Here is a 15090-nt window from a genome sequence, read left to right as displayed (position 1 = left end):
GACCTGGAGAATCATAATGGCAGGTCAGTTTTAGCATTTAGTGAACCTAGCAAAATAGGCAAGCAAAAAACAAGTGTGGGATTGCACTTTTTTTGCAATTTCACTGCACTTGGAATTTTTTTCCCGTTTTCTAGTACACGACATGGTAAAACCAATGATGTCGTTCAAAAGTACAACTCGTCCCGCAAAAAATAAGCCCTCACATGGCCAAATTGACGGAAAAATAAAAAAGTTATGGCTCTGGGAAGGAGGGGAGCGAAAAACGAACACGGAAAAATGAAAAATCCCACGGTCATGAAGGGGTTATGCTACGTTCACATTTGCGGTGTGCGCCGCAGCGTCGGGCGCTGCAGCGTCGCCGCATGCGTCATGCGCCCCTATATTTAACATGGGGGCGCATGGACATGCGTCGCACTTGCGTTTTGCGCCGCATGCGTCGCTGCGGCGCCCGCGTCTGGGCGCAGAGGACGCAGCAAGTTGCATTTTTGCTGCGTCCAAAATCAATTAAAAAAAGGACGCCTGCGGTGCAAAACGCAGCGTTGTGCATGCATTTTGCTGCGTTTTTGTTTGCGTTGTGCGCTGCGGCGCCGACGCTGCGGCGCACAACGCAAATGTGAACGTAGCCTTAATGTGTAAAATAAAGAATTAAAATAAAAAATATTGATATACTCACCTCTCCGACGCAGCCTGGACATCACCGCTGGTAACCTGCAGTCTGCTTTGTTTAAAATGAGCGCGTTCAGTACCTTCCATGACGTCACGGCTTCTGATTGGTCGCGTGCCGCTCATGTGACCGCCACGCGACCAATCAGAAGCCGTGACGTCATCCCTCAGGTCCTAAATTCCTAATTCTAGGAATTTAGAACCTGAGAATTACGTCACTGCTTGTGATTGGTCGCGTGGCGGTCACATGGGCGGCAGCGACCAATCACAAGCCGTGACTTCATCTAAGGCCCTGAACGCGCTCATTCTTAGGAAGGAAGGCTGCCGGAAAGAAGCCGAGGGTGAGTATATTCCTATTAGGTATATACTCACCCTCGGACGCGCCCTGCTTCTTTCCGGCAGCCTTCCTTCTTAAGAATGAGCGCGTTCAGGGCCTTAGATGACGTCACGGCTTGTGATTGGTCGCGGCCGCCCATGTGACCGCCACGCGACCAATCACAAGCCGTGACGTAATTCTCAGGTCCTAAATTCCTAGAATTAGGAATTTAGGACCTGAGGGATGACGTCACGGCTTCTGATTGGTCGCGTGGCGGTCACATGAGCGGCACGCGACCAATCAGAAGCCGTGACGTCATGGAAGGTACTGAACGCGCTCATTTTAAACAAAGCAGGCTGCCGGTTACCAGCGGTGATGTCCAGGCTGCGTCGGAGAGGTGAGTATATCAATATTTTTTATTTTAATTCTTTATTTTACACATTAATATGGTCCCGATACCGATTCCCGATACAACAAAAGTATCGGATCTCGGTATCGGAATTCCGATACGGCAAGTATCGGCCGATACCCGATACTTGCGGTATCGGAATGCTCAACACTAGTTACTAGAGAAAATGCTGACGGGCTAACTCTTCCAAAAATAAACAAAGGCTGTATTGGGCCAGACTTTTCTACACCACCGAATGATAACAGCGAAGCATAACCTCCAATACAGTGTCTTGTTTTGGGAGGTATACTCCAATGCACCTCTTCACACCCACACATGGGTATATGCTTCCTGATTTTGGCGATTTGGTGTTGTTATCCTCCTCCGCATCATCCACCACCACTAGAATACCATGGTGAATGTATTCCGTGATACTACAGCCACTCTATTTTTTGGCAAGGGTGTTTATGATGCCCGTAACTAATTTAAAAAAAAAAAAATTGGACACCTCATGGGGAAATGTTTGTTAGCCCATACATTTAGTGTATGGGCATTCAAAATATAGGAGACCCGCTCCTTTAATTTGGGAATAGATTCTTAGGAGGACATCCTCCACTTTTCTTCAGACACCACCATTGGAACCCAAGGGTGAACGTATTACGTGATGCTGCAGCAACTCTATTTTTTGACAAGGGTGTTTATGATGCCCATTAAAAATATTAAAAAGTAAAATAAAATGTGTACCCCCCAGGGTGAAATGTTTGTCAGCCCATAGCCCATACACTTAGTGTATGGGCATTACAACTATAGTAGACCCGCTCCTTTTATAATAGGACATTTTTTTAGGCCCTCCTCCACATCTTTCAAGGGGCATTAGAGTTCCTCCAAATTTTTAGCAGACCTTGCATTCAATGCATAGGACAACACTATGGGAGGCCCACTTTCTTATAATGGGAAACATTTTTCAGGAGGCCCACCTCTACATCTCTTCCGAGGCTTATTGGGATGTGTGTAACTTTGGGACAGGGCAGGTCTTGCATTCAATGCATAGGCAAACACTATGAAAGACCCACTTTCTTATAATGGGAACCTTTTTTCAGGAGGCCCTCCTGTACGTCTTGTGAAATAGGTATTGGGGTGCGTCTTAATTTTTGGCAGCCCAGCCACACACTGCATAGGCAATAACAGTATAGGAGACCCACTGTATAATAATGGTCATTTAAGAATATTATGGCATAATTATGCCCCTATAAAAATAGGATTTGTGACTTTGAGTCCTTCACAAATGAAACAAGATGTGTCTCCTTATGTGTCAAACACCACATGGTAAGCTAAGGTTGTTAAATGTTACAATGACATTTCCCAGTTATTGCATTTGTATTGGTTGAACGCAATGCTAAAGTTGAAAAACGCATCAAAAACGCTATGTGTGAACATAGCCCAAGTGGTGAAGGAACATTTTTGTTTTGGGTTATTTCACCTTATATAAAATTCATTACCCTGGAAAGGATGTTCCTTAACATATTTCACAGTAAAATCTGTTTTGCTTTCATTTTTGTATGTTTTTGGGTGCGCCTATAAAAATGGTTCCCCTGTCATTTGAGTACTGTTTCCATCATTGTCAGATGGTTTGTAGACCTTTAAAAGAATCCCCGGGGGGGGGGGGGATTGTGGTAAAAATGCTCGGATTGCCCATAGACTTCCATTGGGCTCTTTGTTCCGGCCGAGTACCCGAGTATTACAAATTGCTTGACCCGAGCAACGTGCACATGAGCATTTTAGTGCTCGCTCATCACTAGTGGTTATGTCATACGAGTTTCTTAGTAGATTTATATCTTGTACCTATAACTAAGGAATATCAAATGAACTTTTCATTGGCAAATTGAGCCATATTATGTACATTTCATATTTGTCCTTTTCTTTTAAGGATTGACGCTCGCCAATGATGAAACCTGGAGTCAACTGAGACTTTTTTCTCTCACAACCCTCAAAGATTTTGGAATGGGTAAAAAGAGTTTAGAAGAACCTCTACAAGAAGAGGCAAAGCACCTTGTGGATCATTTCGCAAGATTGAATGGTAGGTTTGTTAAATGTAGTGTCACGGGGAAAAAAGAAGATGATGAATCTGGGTCCGTGAGCTGCTCCTCGGGCTAGGGGGAGCCCTGTCTTTTATAAACTTGGGAGTACCCTTGAAGGTAGGGAGGCCCAAGTCACTGACCTGTCCCTATCTCCTGTTAAACCCTGAGCTAAACCCCCACCCCAGGAAGTGAACAATGTAAACAGCACATCAAAGTAAATAAACAGGATGACCCAATATGAAAGTGAGGGGAACACAATACCTAAAGGGGAATGCACAAATAATAAAGGGACAAGGTAACAAACTCAGCACTTAGCTTGTGCACACCGCTGCTAAACTCCACACCACAGATAGCACAGCAACAGGACTCCAACACCAGACTTGGCTAACACCAGGGAGCTGCTCCTGCTAGGTTGGTCTCCAGAAAGGACCTGTATAACCAACAATCAGCTGATGCATCAGGTGACCTTTTGAAGGAAGATGGGAGTGGTCACCAACTGCATCAGCAAACTCTGCAGCAATGTAATTACACCAGCGGCCACCGAAGGGGGACTGACATCAACCCCGACAGCCTGAAAGGAAAAAAGTTTTAATCTGAGAGGCCAGATCTGCCACAGATCCAAACACGGATCGTGAAAGTACCCCTCTTTCAATGAGGGGCCTCTGGACCCTCAACCCTGGACCTCACCAGACAACAACCTATGGAGAGGATGCCTCGATCCACCAGAGTTCACCTCAGCAGTCACCTCAGGTTTATGGCAAATGCGGCTTGATGGAAATGCCAACAACGTAGGCTCCGGAGGCGCTACAAATCTCGGAGCGCCGACCTGGGGAATGAGTTGTGTACATGCATACTGGGGGTAACTCCAACTGAAAAGTCCCCAGACTGAGAATGGCCAACATCCGATATGGCCCAATCACCCTGGAACTCCAGGTCCCAGTTGCATACTTCCATCTGAAGTTTTGGTGGACACCCATACGTACTCATTCACACATAGGTCCGGATCTGAATGTTTATTGCCATGCATATGTTTGCCACAAGACGAATTCTTTGAGGAATTGACAACAGAGGCGTCTCTCTATGTCACAACACTCACACCCCCACAATGCTCAGAGGGGACCACCACCCTCCCCTGGCCCCTCCTCCTAAGGGGACTCTGACACTCAGGGTAAGCATGTGGTGAGGGTTGCATAAAAATGGAGGAAATATACACTCCCCGCTCACCTCCCTCCACACAACCAGGGGGACGTGGCTTCTTAGGTGGTACAGGTATTTTGGCGTGAGCTGGGCAGACACCGATGAAATGACCAGTCTGCCCACAGTAAAAACATGCCCCCACACCACAGCGAACAGCAGGCAAACCTGTTTGGGAACCAACTCCTCCCACCTGCATGGGTTTGTCTGCCTGCTCAGGTGTGTCCTCCTCCCTAGCAAGGACTACCTGGGGCACATTTGGTGAATGCCTCTCCCTCAAATGTCTGTCTACCCGGATGGCGAGAGACATGGCAGCCTCCAACGACCTGGGGCTGCCTACTGCACAAGCGTATCCAGCAACCTTGGAGACAGACCCTGCCTAAAATGACTCCTAAGGGCAGGGTTATTCCACTGTGTGTCAGTGGCCCAACTCCTGAACTCCGCGCAGTACTCCTCAGCCAGCCGACCCCCTTGCTTGATTTTACGCAGTCGAGATTCTACCAGAGAGACGCCATCAGGATCCCCATACACAAGCGCCAAAGCCGCAAAAAACTCGTTCACCGACCATAAAGATGGAGAACTGGCTCGCAGGGAGAAAGCCCAGGATTGGGGATCACCCTTAAGAAGGGAGATTATAATCCCCACATGCTGTTCCTCACTCCCAGATAAACAAGGGCAGAGCCTGAAGTACAATTTACAGGCTTCCTGAAAAAACAAAAATGTATCTCTCCCTTCAGAGAACCTGTCAGAAAGAGATATCTTGGGTTCTGGTTGAACATGCACCTGGGCCGAAGCTCAAAACCGCACCAACTGCTGCACCACCTCACCACGCAGCACCTTAAACTCCTCGGTGAGGGTCTGAAGCAGTTGGGCAAAGGCCTGCATTTGACCCATGGCTCACCAGTAAAAATGGGATAGTTGGTTATAATGTCACGAAAGTGACTGACCCGGTATGAAACGACCCAACCATAGGTCAGTCACCAACAGCCCAACAAACAAGGGAACACCGGGGACACAATAACAATGGTAGGCCCTGACAATAGGGAATGGGGAAATAGACACCTCCTGCACTCACTTGAGGTTGTTCCCTAATCTCCTAAGTGTCCCTATGCGGGTTCTTTCACCCCGTCACTGAGAATACCTAAACCCTCACTTGCCCTGCTCCTATCCCTGAGTAGGGAATTGGCAAGTGAAGACACTGGTCCCACCGCTGCTCCAAGACAACACAAGTAAGGTAAGATAAACACCACGGGGAAATAGAAACACAAAACACTTAGCTTTTCTCTGCTGAATTGCACCGCACAGCAGAGTAAGGCACCAAATTACAGCATTCAGCTGAAGCACCACTGAATCAGCAACCTACAGACTTCAGCACTGATGGTATCCAAAAGGACCTGTATAACGAACAGTCAGCTGATGCATCAGGTGACCTTTTGAAGGAAGGTGGGAGTGGTCACCATCTGCATCAGCAAACTCAGCAGCAATGTAATTACACCAGCAGCCACCAGGGGGAGAACTGACATTAACCCCCGATAGCCTGAAAGGAAAAAAATCTTTAATCTGAGAGGCCAGATCTGTCATAGATCCAAACATTGATCGTGACATGTAGTTAAAACCATAGCTATATGTAGGAGGTTAAACTATTAAAGACATAGAAACATTGGAGTCAAGAATACATTTCTTAATTTTAGAGAAGGGTTGCATAGAGACAATATGGGCAACTGAAGTTCCTACGGCTTCATAGTATCTTAGAAAACAAATTATTCCATAGCCAAGAAGTATTGAATAAGTGTCAGAGACAATTCCCAAAGAATCAAATTAAACCAATAAACCAAAACAGTAAGAGGTGCAAAGAATTTCTCACTAAGGAAAAATACTTTATTAATATAAAGAAAATATATAATGCCATTTAATGTTTCATTTAAAATGACAGAGTAACTCTGTGGAGGGCTACAGACACAAGCACAGTTTGCACTGTACGACTGTTATACCTTACACATGCCTAAATTCTGTGTTCCTGTGGAGAATAAAAGGTCAAACATAAGTGTTGAAAAGACTTACAAAGTGCTAGCGTAGCGGAGCTTGGCTGTGGTGATGCCCTAGTATCCCAAAGCGTGTTTTACCCAGCTTTGTCAGGTGGCATGTTTTAAAGGAACAGAAAGGTAAGTATATAGGTGGACTCAATTGACCAGCAACCTAGTGCATAATAAAACAATTAGTGCACTGAATGTCATGGATATCACAGGTGCAGGATGGAGCATATGTTGAGATGGCATGGGCAACACATACGTTGTCCAAACCATCACTATAGTAAGAAGCCTTTGCCCACCGGGACTTTGGTTTCATTACCATGGGAAATGTGTCCCTGGAAACATGGACAACGCCATGATGATAGTATGGACATTTTTCTACCAAAAACATTTGTTTTTAGTAAATGAGCAATCTGTTTTCTGCTGTATTGTTGTTGTTCACATGCAAAACTATTGCATAATTAAAACATTCCATTCAAGGCTAACATTATTTCTTCCTTTAGGGCAGCCTGTTGACCCCAACAACACTCTGATGTTTGCATCTTCTAATGTTATTGCAAACCTATTATTTGGATCACGCAAATGCTATGATGACAAAGAGTGGCAGAAAATTCTACAGAATATTCGTGGTTCTTTTCAACTCATCTCATCCATTTGGGGACAGGTGGGAATTTAATTTTGGAACTATAAATGCATCAAGGAGAGGCTGTCATTAAGGAGGACCTGACATGTCCATGGATTATGTGGATGGTCCAATGATTTCTGTAACAACTGTGTTATGCTTTAGTACCATCTTTTGATCTTATTTTTATATATTCTTGTTCAAAAATATTCCTCTACTGCTCTTGTCACCTCTGCCAGAGGAAGCCACCCTGTCCCTCCTTGCAGAGTTGAGGTATTGACAGTACTTGATGATGTCTTCAAAGGGAGATTTGTAGTTAAAATTCTGCGCTGCCGCTGAGATGAATTTCAGGAGAGTATAGTTGATTCACAGTGTTTTTATTCAACGCGTTTCAGGGGTCTCATGCCCCCTTCATACCATTTCCTGATGAAGGGGGTATGAGACATTAATTTCTCTGGTTGGTGAAGACCTGTGGATCTGCAGCAGCCGCTATCTACATGCTCTAATCTCATCCTAACCAGGTGAGCAAATTTGGTATATATTCTCCTCTGTGTAATGTGGATAAGACCCTATTGCGCTCTTTGTCTCCCCATTGTTTTGCAACAGTACTTGATGATGACACAGATATCCCCCCCCCCCCCCCGCTTGTTACAAGCCTGAACTCCACTGTCTCCAATTGTCAGAACAATTTTTTCAATTGACTGACAGTTGATGGATGAAAACTAGTTGCCACCACCAATTGTTTATATAGGCTATTTTGACTCCCCATTTTACATAGTAACATAGTTAGCAAGGCCAAAAAAAGACATTTGTCCATCCTGTTCAGCCTATATTCCATCAGAATAAATCCCCAGATCTACGTCCTTCTAAATAATCTAATAACTGTAAGATACAATATTGTTATGCTCCAGGAAGACATCCAGGCCTCTCTTGAACCCCTCAACTGAGTTCGCCATCACCACCTCTTCAGGCAAGGAATTCCAGATTCTCACTGCCATAACAGTAAAGAATCCTCTTCTATGTTGGTGAAAAAACCTTCCCTCCTCCAGAGAATGCCCCCTTGTGACCATCCCCTTCCTTGGTATAAACAGCTCCTCGGAGAGATATTTGTATTGTCCCCTTATATACTTTTACATGGTTATTAGATCGCCTCTCAGTCATCTTTTTTCTAGAATAAATCTAATTTTGCTAATCTCTCTGGATATTGTAATTCCCCATCCCCTTTATTAATTTTGTTGCCCTCCTTTGTACTCGCTCTAGTTCTATTATATCCTTCCTGAGCACTGGTACCCAAAACTGTACACAGTACTCCATGTGTGGTCTAACCAGGGATTTGTACAGAGGCAGTATAATGCTCTCATCATGTGTATCCAGACCTCTTTTAATGCACCCCATGATCCTGTTTGCCTTGGCAGCCGCTGCCTGGCCCTGGCTTCTCCAGGTAAGTTTATCATTAACTAAGATCCCCATGTCCTTCTCCATGTCAGATTTACCCAGTGGTTTCCCGTTCAGTGTGTAATGGTGATATTGATTCCTTCTTCCCATGTGTATAACTGTCATGTCGGACGCCGTTCAGACCAGGTCGTCCGACAGACAGCGGTAGTTCCGCTTTTGACCACTATTTGCTCATTGGCGTCGGCTAGATTTTGTCTAGCTGTTCCGGGGTTAATTTACCTGATCCTCGGATTGGAAGCTGGGCCATGCCCATTGCCTTTAAATAGCTTTCCTGATCATTGGGCGTCGCCGATTATAGCTTCTGTCTTGCGTTGTTATCTCGGTCTGGAGTGGAGAGCTGGTTGTTGGAGAATCGTTGCTGGTGGTGTATTTTCCTTTGTCTTATTTACTCCTTCCTATATTTGTGTTTATTTTGCCCTGCACATTTATAGTGTATTCCTGAGTGACTGCGGCGTGGTGTATATTTTCCTTTATCCTTGTCTGTGCTAACTGTGGGTATTGGTGTATTGCATTCACTGGGAGGAGGGCAGAGGTTTTCAGCTTAGGGTTGTAACAGGAGGCAGGGTGAGGTTCGAGGCCTGGACATGCACACCATCAGTGTAAACTTCAGGTAGAGGGTCAGTCAGCATTTCCCTAGTCTAAGGGAAATTGCAGGGGCCCGGGTTATTAGCTCTCGCCCACCTAGTCTCCCCGTGACATTATAATCGGCTCAACAAAAAAAAAAAAAAAGGGGTTTCTTTTTTTTGTGTTGTGTCATGGATCCCAAGACTTCCATAACCCGCCAGTTGGAGGCGCTGTCCCTACAGGTCACGGAGTTGAGGGGGGCAGTACAGCAACAGGGACTAGCAGTATCTAATGTGCAAGCTAGAGCGACAGAAAGAGTTGCTGAGCCTAAATTTCCTTTGCCTGAAAAATTTGCTGGGGAACGCAGTAAATTTGTTTCTTTTCGTGAAGCTTGCAAACTATATTTCCGTATGCGCCCGATCTCCTCGGGTAATGAGGCTCAGCGTGTGGGCCTGGTGTTGTCATTGTTAAGCGGGGATCCCCAAGCATGGGCATTTTCTTTGCCATCTGATTCTGCTGCATTTGACTCTGTGGAGAGTTTTTTTTCTTCTCTTGGGAAAATCTACGATGAACCTGACAGAATGGCTCTGGCAGAATCTAAGATACGCTCCATTCGCCAGGGGGAGCGAGTAGCAGAGGATTACTGTTCTGAATTCCGCTGCTGGGGGATCGATACCCAACGGAATGATCCAGCATTGCGGAGTCAGTTTATTCATGGGGTTTCTGGAAGGGTTAAAAAAGCCCTTCTGATGTACGAGACTCCTGCTTCTCTAGATTCCGCTATGAGTCTGGTTGCCCGCATTGATCACCGTCTGCGTCAGGGGGAGCATGAGACACCGCCTGTGGGTGAAGGTTTAGGTTCACGTGAGGTTGCTGCAGGTGAGCCCACAGAGCCTATGCAAATCGCAGGGGTGTCACATGTAAAGCGTCGAGCCCCAGAGATCAGGAAGCATGGAGCCTGTTTTTACTGTGGTAAAATTGGTCATTTTATTAACATCTGTCCTCTGCTGACTAAGAAAAACGCAACGGCGGAAAACTTCTAAGCTCAGAGGGTGTGGAGGAGACCAATCTGAGCTTATGTATATCCTCCATGGTGGTTTCTCAATGCATGCTCCCTGCTAAGGTTTTTAGCGCTGGCAGTGAGCTGCCAATTACTGTTTTTGTGGATAGTGGTTCAGCCACAAATCCCATTGATGAGGAGTTTGCGCGCACAGCAGGTTTTAGGATTGAAAAACTGTCTCATTCTATCCGCGTGGTCACCATCAATGCAGCTCCTCTCTCCCAGGGGGAGATTACTGAATTTGTGGCTGAGGTGAAACTCCACATTGGGGTTCTACATTCCGAGCGGGTTACTTGTAAGGTGCTCAGGAATCTTCCTGCTCAGGTGGTTTTGGGTTTTCCTTGGTTGTCTATGCACAACCCGGTAATTGACTGGAAAACTCAGGACATAATTCAGTGGAGCGAGTTCTGCCAGGAGAATTGCCTGGCCACATGTGTGGCTGCGGTGACTTCAAGCGTGCCGGAGTCACTTCTGGATTTTGTGGATGTGTTCTCTGAGAAGGGTTGTTCAGAGTTGCCGCCACATCGTCCCTATGACTGTTCTATCAGGTTTAAACCAGGGGCCAAATTGCCTAAAGCAAGGATGTTCAACATCTCGGGTCCGGAGAGACAAGAGTTAAAACATTATATTGCTGAAAGCTTGAGCAAAGGGCACATCAGGCCGTCATCCTCGCCGGTGGCAGCAGTGTTCTTCTTCGTGAAGAAGAAAAATGGCGGATTACGCCCGTGTTTGGATTTCAGGGAGTTGAACCAGATTATGGTTCGTGATCCATACCCTATGCCACTGATACCAGATTTGTTCAACCAGGTGACAGGTGCTAAGTGGTTTACCAAGCTTGACCTCAGGGGGGCGTACAACCTCATAAGAGTCCGTCAAGGTGATGAGTGGAAGACGGCTTTTAATACCCCTGAGGGTCATTTTGAAAATTTGGTGATGCCATTTGGGTTGACTAACGCACCTGCAGTGTTCCAACATTTCATCAATGATGTGTTCTCGCATGTTTTGGGGAAATTCGTTATCGTGTACCTAGATGACATTCTCATATATTCTTGCGACCGTGATGCTCATTTAGATCATGTCAGGCAGGTGTTACAGCTTCTCAGAGAGAATAAGCTGTATGCTAAACTTGAGAAATGTGTGTTTTTTGTTCAAGAGTTGCCGTTCTTGGGTTATATTGTGTCTGCTTCTGGTTTTAAAATGGACGCCGCTAAGGTGCAAGCGGTGCTGCATTGGGAGCGTTCTGATAACCTGAAAGCACTTCAGCGGTTCCTTGGGTTTTCTAACTACTATAGGAAATTTATCAAGGATTTTTCCATCATTGCTAAACCGCTAACTGACATGACTAAAAAGGGACGCCGTTCAGACCAGGTCGTCCGACAGACAGCGGTAGTTCCGCTTTTGACCACTATTTGCTCATTGGCGTCGGCTAGATTTTGTCTAGCTGTTCCGGGGTTAATTTACCTGATCCTCGGATTGGAAGCTGGGCCATGCCCATTGCCTTTAAATAGCTTTCCTGATCATTGGGCGTCGCCGATTATAGCTTCTGTCTTGCGTTGTTATCTCGGTCTGGAGTGGAGAGCTGGTTGTTGGAGAATCGTTGCTGGTGGTGTATTTTCCTTTGTCTTATTTACTCCTTCCTATATTTGTGTTTATTTTGCCCTGCACATTTATAGTGTATTCCTGAGTGACTGCGGCGTGGTGTATATTTTCCTTTATCCTTGTCTGTGCTAACTGTGGGTATTGGTGTATTGCATTCACTGGGAGGAGGGCGGAGGTTTTCAGCTTAGGGTTGTAACAGGAGGCAGGGTGAAGTTCGAGGCCTGGACATGCACACCATCAGTGTAAACTTCAGGTAGAGGGTCAGTCAGCATTTCCCTAGTCTAAGGGAAATTGCAGGGGCCCGGGTTATTAGCTCTCGCCCACCTAGTCTCCCGTGACAATAACCTTACATTTATCATTGTTTAACCGCATCTGCCACCTTTCGGCCCAAGTTTCCAACTTGTCCAGATCCATCTGTAGCAGAATACTATCTTCTCTTGTATTGACTGCTTTACATAGTTTTGTGTCATCTGCAAATATCAATATTTTACTGTGTAAACCTTCTCTCAGATTGTTAATAAATATATTGAAGAGAATAGTTCCCAACACTGACCCCTGCGGTACCCCACTGGTCACAGAGACCCACTTAGAGAATATACCATTTATAACCACCCTCTGTCTTCTATCACTAAGCCAGTTACTTACCCATTTACACACATTTTCCCCCAGATCCATCATTCTCATTTTGTGTATCAACCTCTTGTGTGACACGGTTTCAAACACTTTGGAAAAATCAAGATATACCATGTCCAATGACTCTCCTTGGTCCAGTATATAGCTTACCTCTTTAAAAAAAACTGATTAGATTGGTTTCACAAGAGCGACTCACCATAAACCCATGCTGATATGGAGTTATTCTCATTGAGATAATCCAGAATAACATCCCTCAGAAACCCTTCAAATATTTTACCAACAATAGAGGTTAGACTTACTGGCCTATAATTTCCAGGTTTACTTTTAGAGCCCTTTTTGAATATTGGTACCACATTTGCTATGTGCCAGTCCTGTAGAACAGACACCATCGCTATAGAGTCCCTAAATATAAGAAATAATAGCTTGTCTATTACATTACTTAGTTCTCTTAGTACTCGTGGGTGTATGCCATCCGGACCCGGAGATTTATCTATTTATCTACCTCTTCTTGGGTTAGATATAGGGTTTCCATTGTCTCTCAGCACTTCACCCAGTATTTTATTTTCCACTGTGAATACCATGGTTAAGGTGTTTAACATATTAGCTTTTTCCTTGTCATCTACAACCATTCTTTCCTCAGAAGTTTTTAAGGGGCCTACACTTTCACTTATGATTCTTTTACTATTGATATAGTTGAAGACCAGTTTGGGATTAGTTTTACTCTCCTTAGCAATGTGCTTCTCTGTTTCCTTTTTTACAGCTTTAGGGTACGTGCACACGTTCAGGATTTCTTGCAGAAATTTCCTGACAAAAACCGGACATTTCTGCCAGAAATCCACATGCGTTTTTTTCACGTTTTTTTCCAGGAGCTTTCCCAATGCATTAAATAGCGGGAAAAACGTGAAAAATTCACAATTTTAATGAACATGCTGCTTTTTTACCGCGACACGTTTTTTTCGCGGAAAAAAACGCATCATGTGCACAAAAATTGCTGAATGCATTCTAAGTGATAGGATGCATATGTATGCGTTTTTATCAGATTTTTATAGCGAAAAAACGCAAAAAAACGCAAAAAATAGTGAACGTGTGCACATACCCTTAATTAGCTTTTTAGTTAAAGTATTTTTCTCCCTATAGTTTTTTTTAGAGCTTCAATGGTGCCATACTGCTTTAGTAGTTTAAATGATTTATTTTTGCTGTTAATTGCCCCTCTTACTTCTTTGTTTAGCCACATTCGTTTTTTCCTATTTCTTGGCCTTTTATTCCCACAAGGTATAAATGACTTTCAGTGTTTATTTAGGATGTTCTTAAACATTTCCCATTTATTATCTGTATTCTTATTTCTGAGGACATTGTCCCAGTCAACTGCAGCGCCCCAGAGTCCTGGTCGTTGCAGTGATTTCATTCTTCCACCAGGGGGAGTGACATTACGTCTGATGGCAATAAAGGAGATCTTCCTACCAGGTATCACAAACCATACACCACACTTCACACTCCAGACCACCAGGGGAAGCCTTGCTCCTATCTACTAGGGCACTCCTCACAGAAGGGTAAAACTGGTGGGCTGGATAGAAAGTTAGAGAGAAGCTGACTGGGCTTTGTCTAGGCAACACCTGTCAGGCAGACAGGGGGAAAGGAGGAGCATCGGAGCTGCAGACAGAGGGTTCCTAACAGGGGTGGGATCCTGTCAGAGGCCTAGCAAGACAGAAAGACACGGAGCTGCACCTGCCCCACGTGCGGCAGCATCCTAAGAAAGGACTCGAAGAGAATTGCGTTGTAGAGGGTGAGAAATGAAGTAATAGCACAAGGAGATAACACCAGAAGGAGTTCTGCCCTGTAAAGGCTGCCTCCTTCTGAGGCGCGTAGCCGGTGGCCGGAACACCGAGGGAGCAACTGTCTCTAAGTCATATGTCTCATCAGTCATATGGGTTTGTCCTATCCATACCATCTGGGGGACAGAGAGGAAGAAATAACATCTAGAACATCTACAACAGTTGTGAGGACCTTACTAAGAAGCTCAGCAGGGAGGTACTACAACACACAGGCGTTAGAGGAAGGCTACTGATTTCCACCTGGATAAGGGGACTCTGGATTTGCCTTCAGACCTGCTGGACTCTGCACATCCTGTGGTCTGTAACCTGGACTGTGGATGCTGAAGTCTTCAGTAAAGGTAAAGAGACTGCAACCTTGTGTCCTCGTTCTTCACTGCACCTTACATCATCCACCATCACCACCTACACTTCTGGGAAGCCCTGGGGATACACTTCACCTGTGGGAAGGTATACCATCTTGCTGCCATAACATCACCCCAGCGGACCCCTAAGCAGCGTCGGTCACCCTGATCGAATACCACAGGTGGCGTCACGAACTTCCCCTTTAAAAACATTTCCCAAAACCATAAAAACTCTCTTCTTTATTGGACGCCCCTCAAAGGGCCATGGACCGGGTCGGGCCACCGTGACATTCCCGAACCGAAGGACCCGGTGCC

At 45.3% G+C, this 15090-nt stretch overlaps 1 protein-coding gene across 1 annotated transcript in view; it reads left to right on the top strand.

Moving 5' to 3' along the window:
* Window positions 1-15090, top strand: part of LOC143805878 (cytochrome P450 2G1-like) — a 220013-nt gene that overhangs the window by 66443 nt on the left and 138480 nt on the right. Inside the window, exons 3-4 of the mRNA XM_077285619.1 lie at window positions 3295-3444; window positions 7173-7333. Coding sequence (XP_077141734.1) covers window positions 3295-3444; window positions 7173-7333 — 311 coding nt within the window. The remainder of the gene's footprint in view (window positions 1-3294; window positions 3445-7172; window positions 7334-15090) is intronic.

This window comes from Ranitomeya variabilis, chromosome 2 (genome assembly GCF_051348905.1).
Source record: "Ranitomeya variabilis isolate aRanVar5 chromosome 2, aRanVar5.hap1, whole genome shotgun sequence".
Lineage (NCBI taxonomy): Eukaryota > Metazoa > Chordata > Amphibia > Anura > Dendrobatidae > Ranitomeya > Ranitomeya variabilis.
This window is presented reverse-complemented; position numbering and strand designations above follow the sequence as displayed.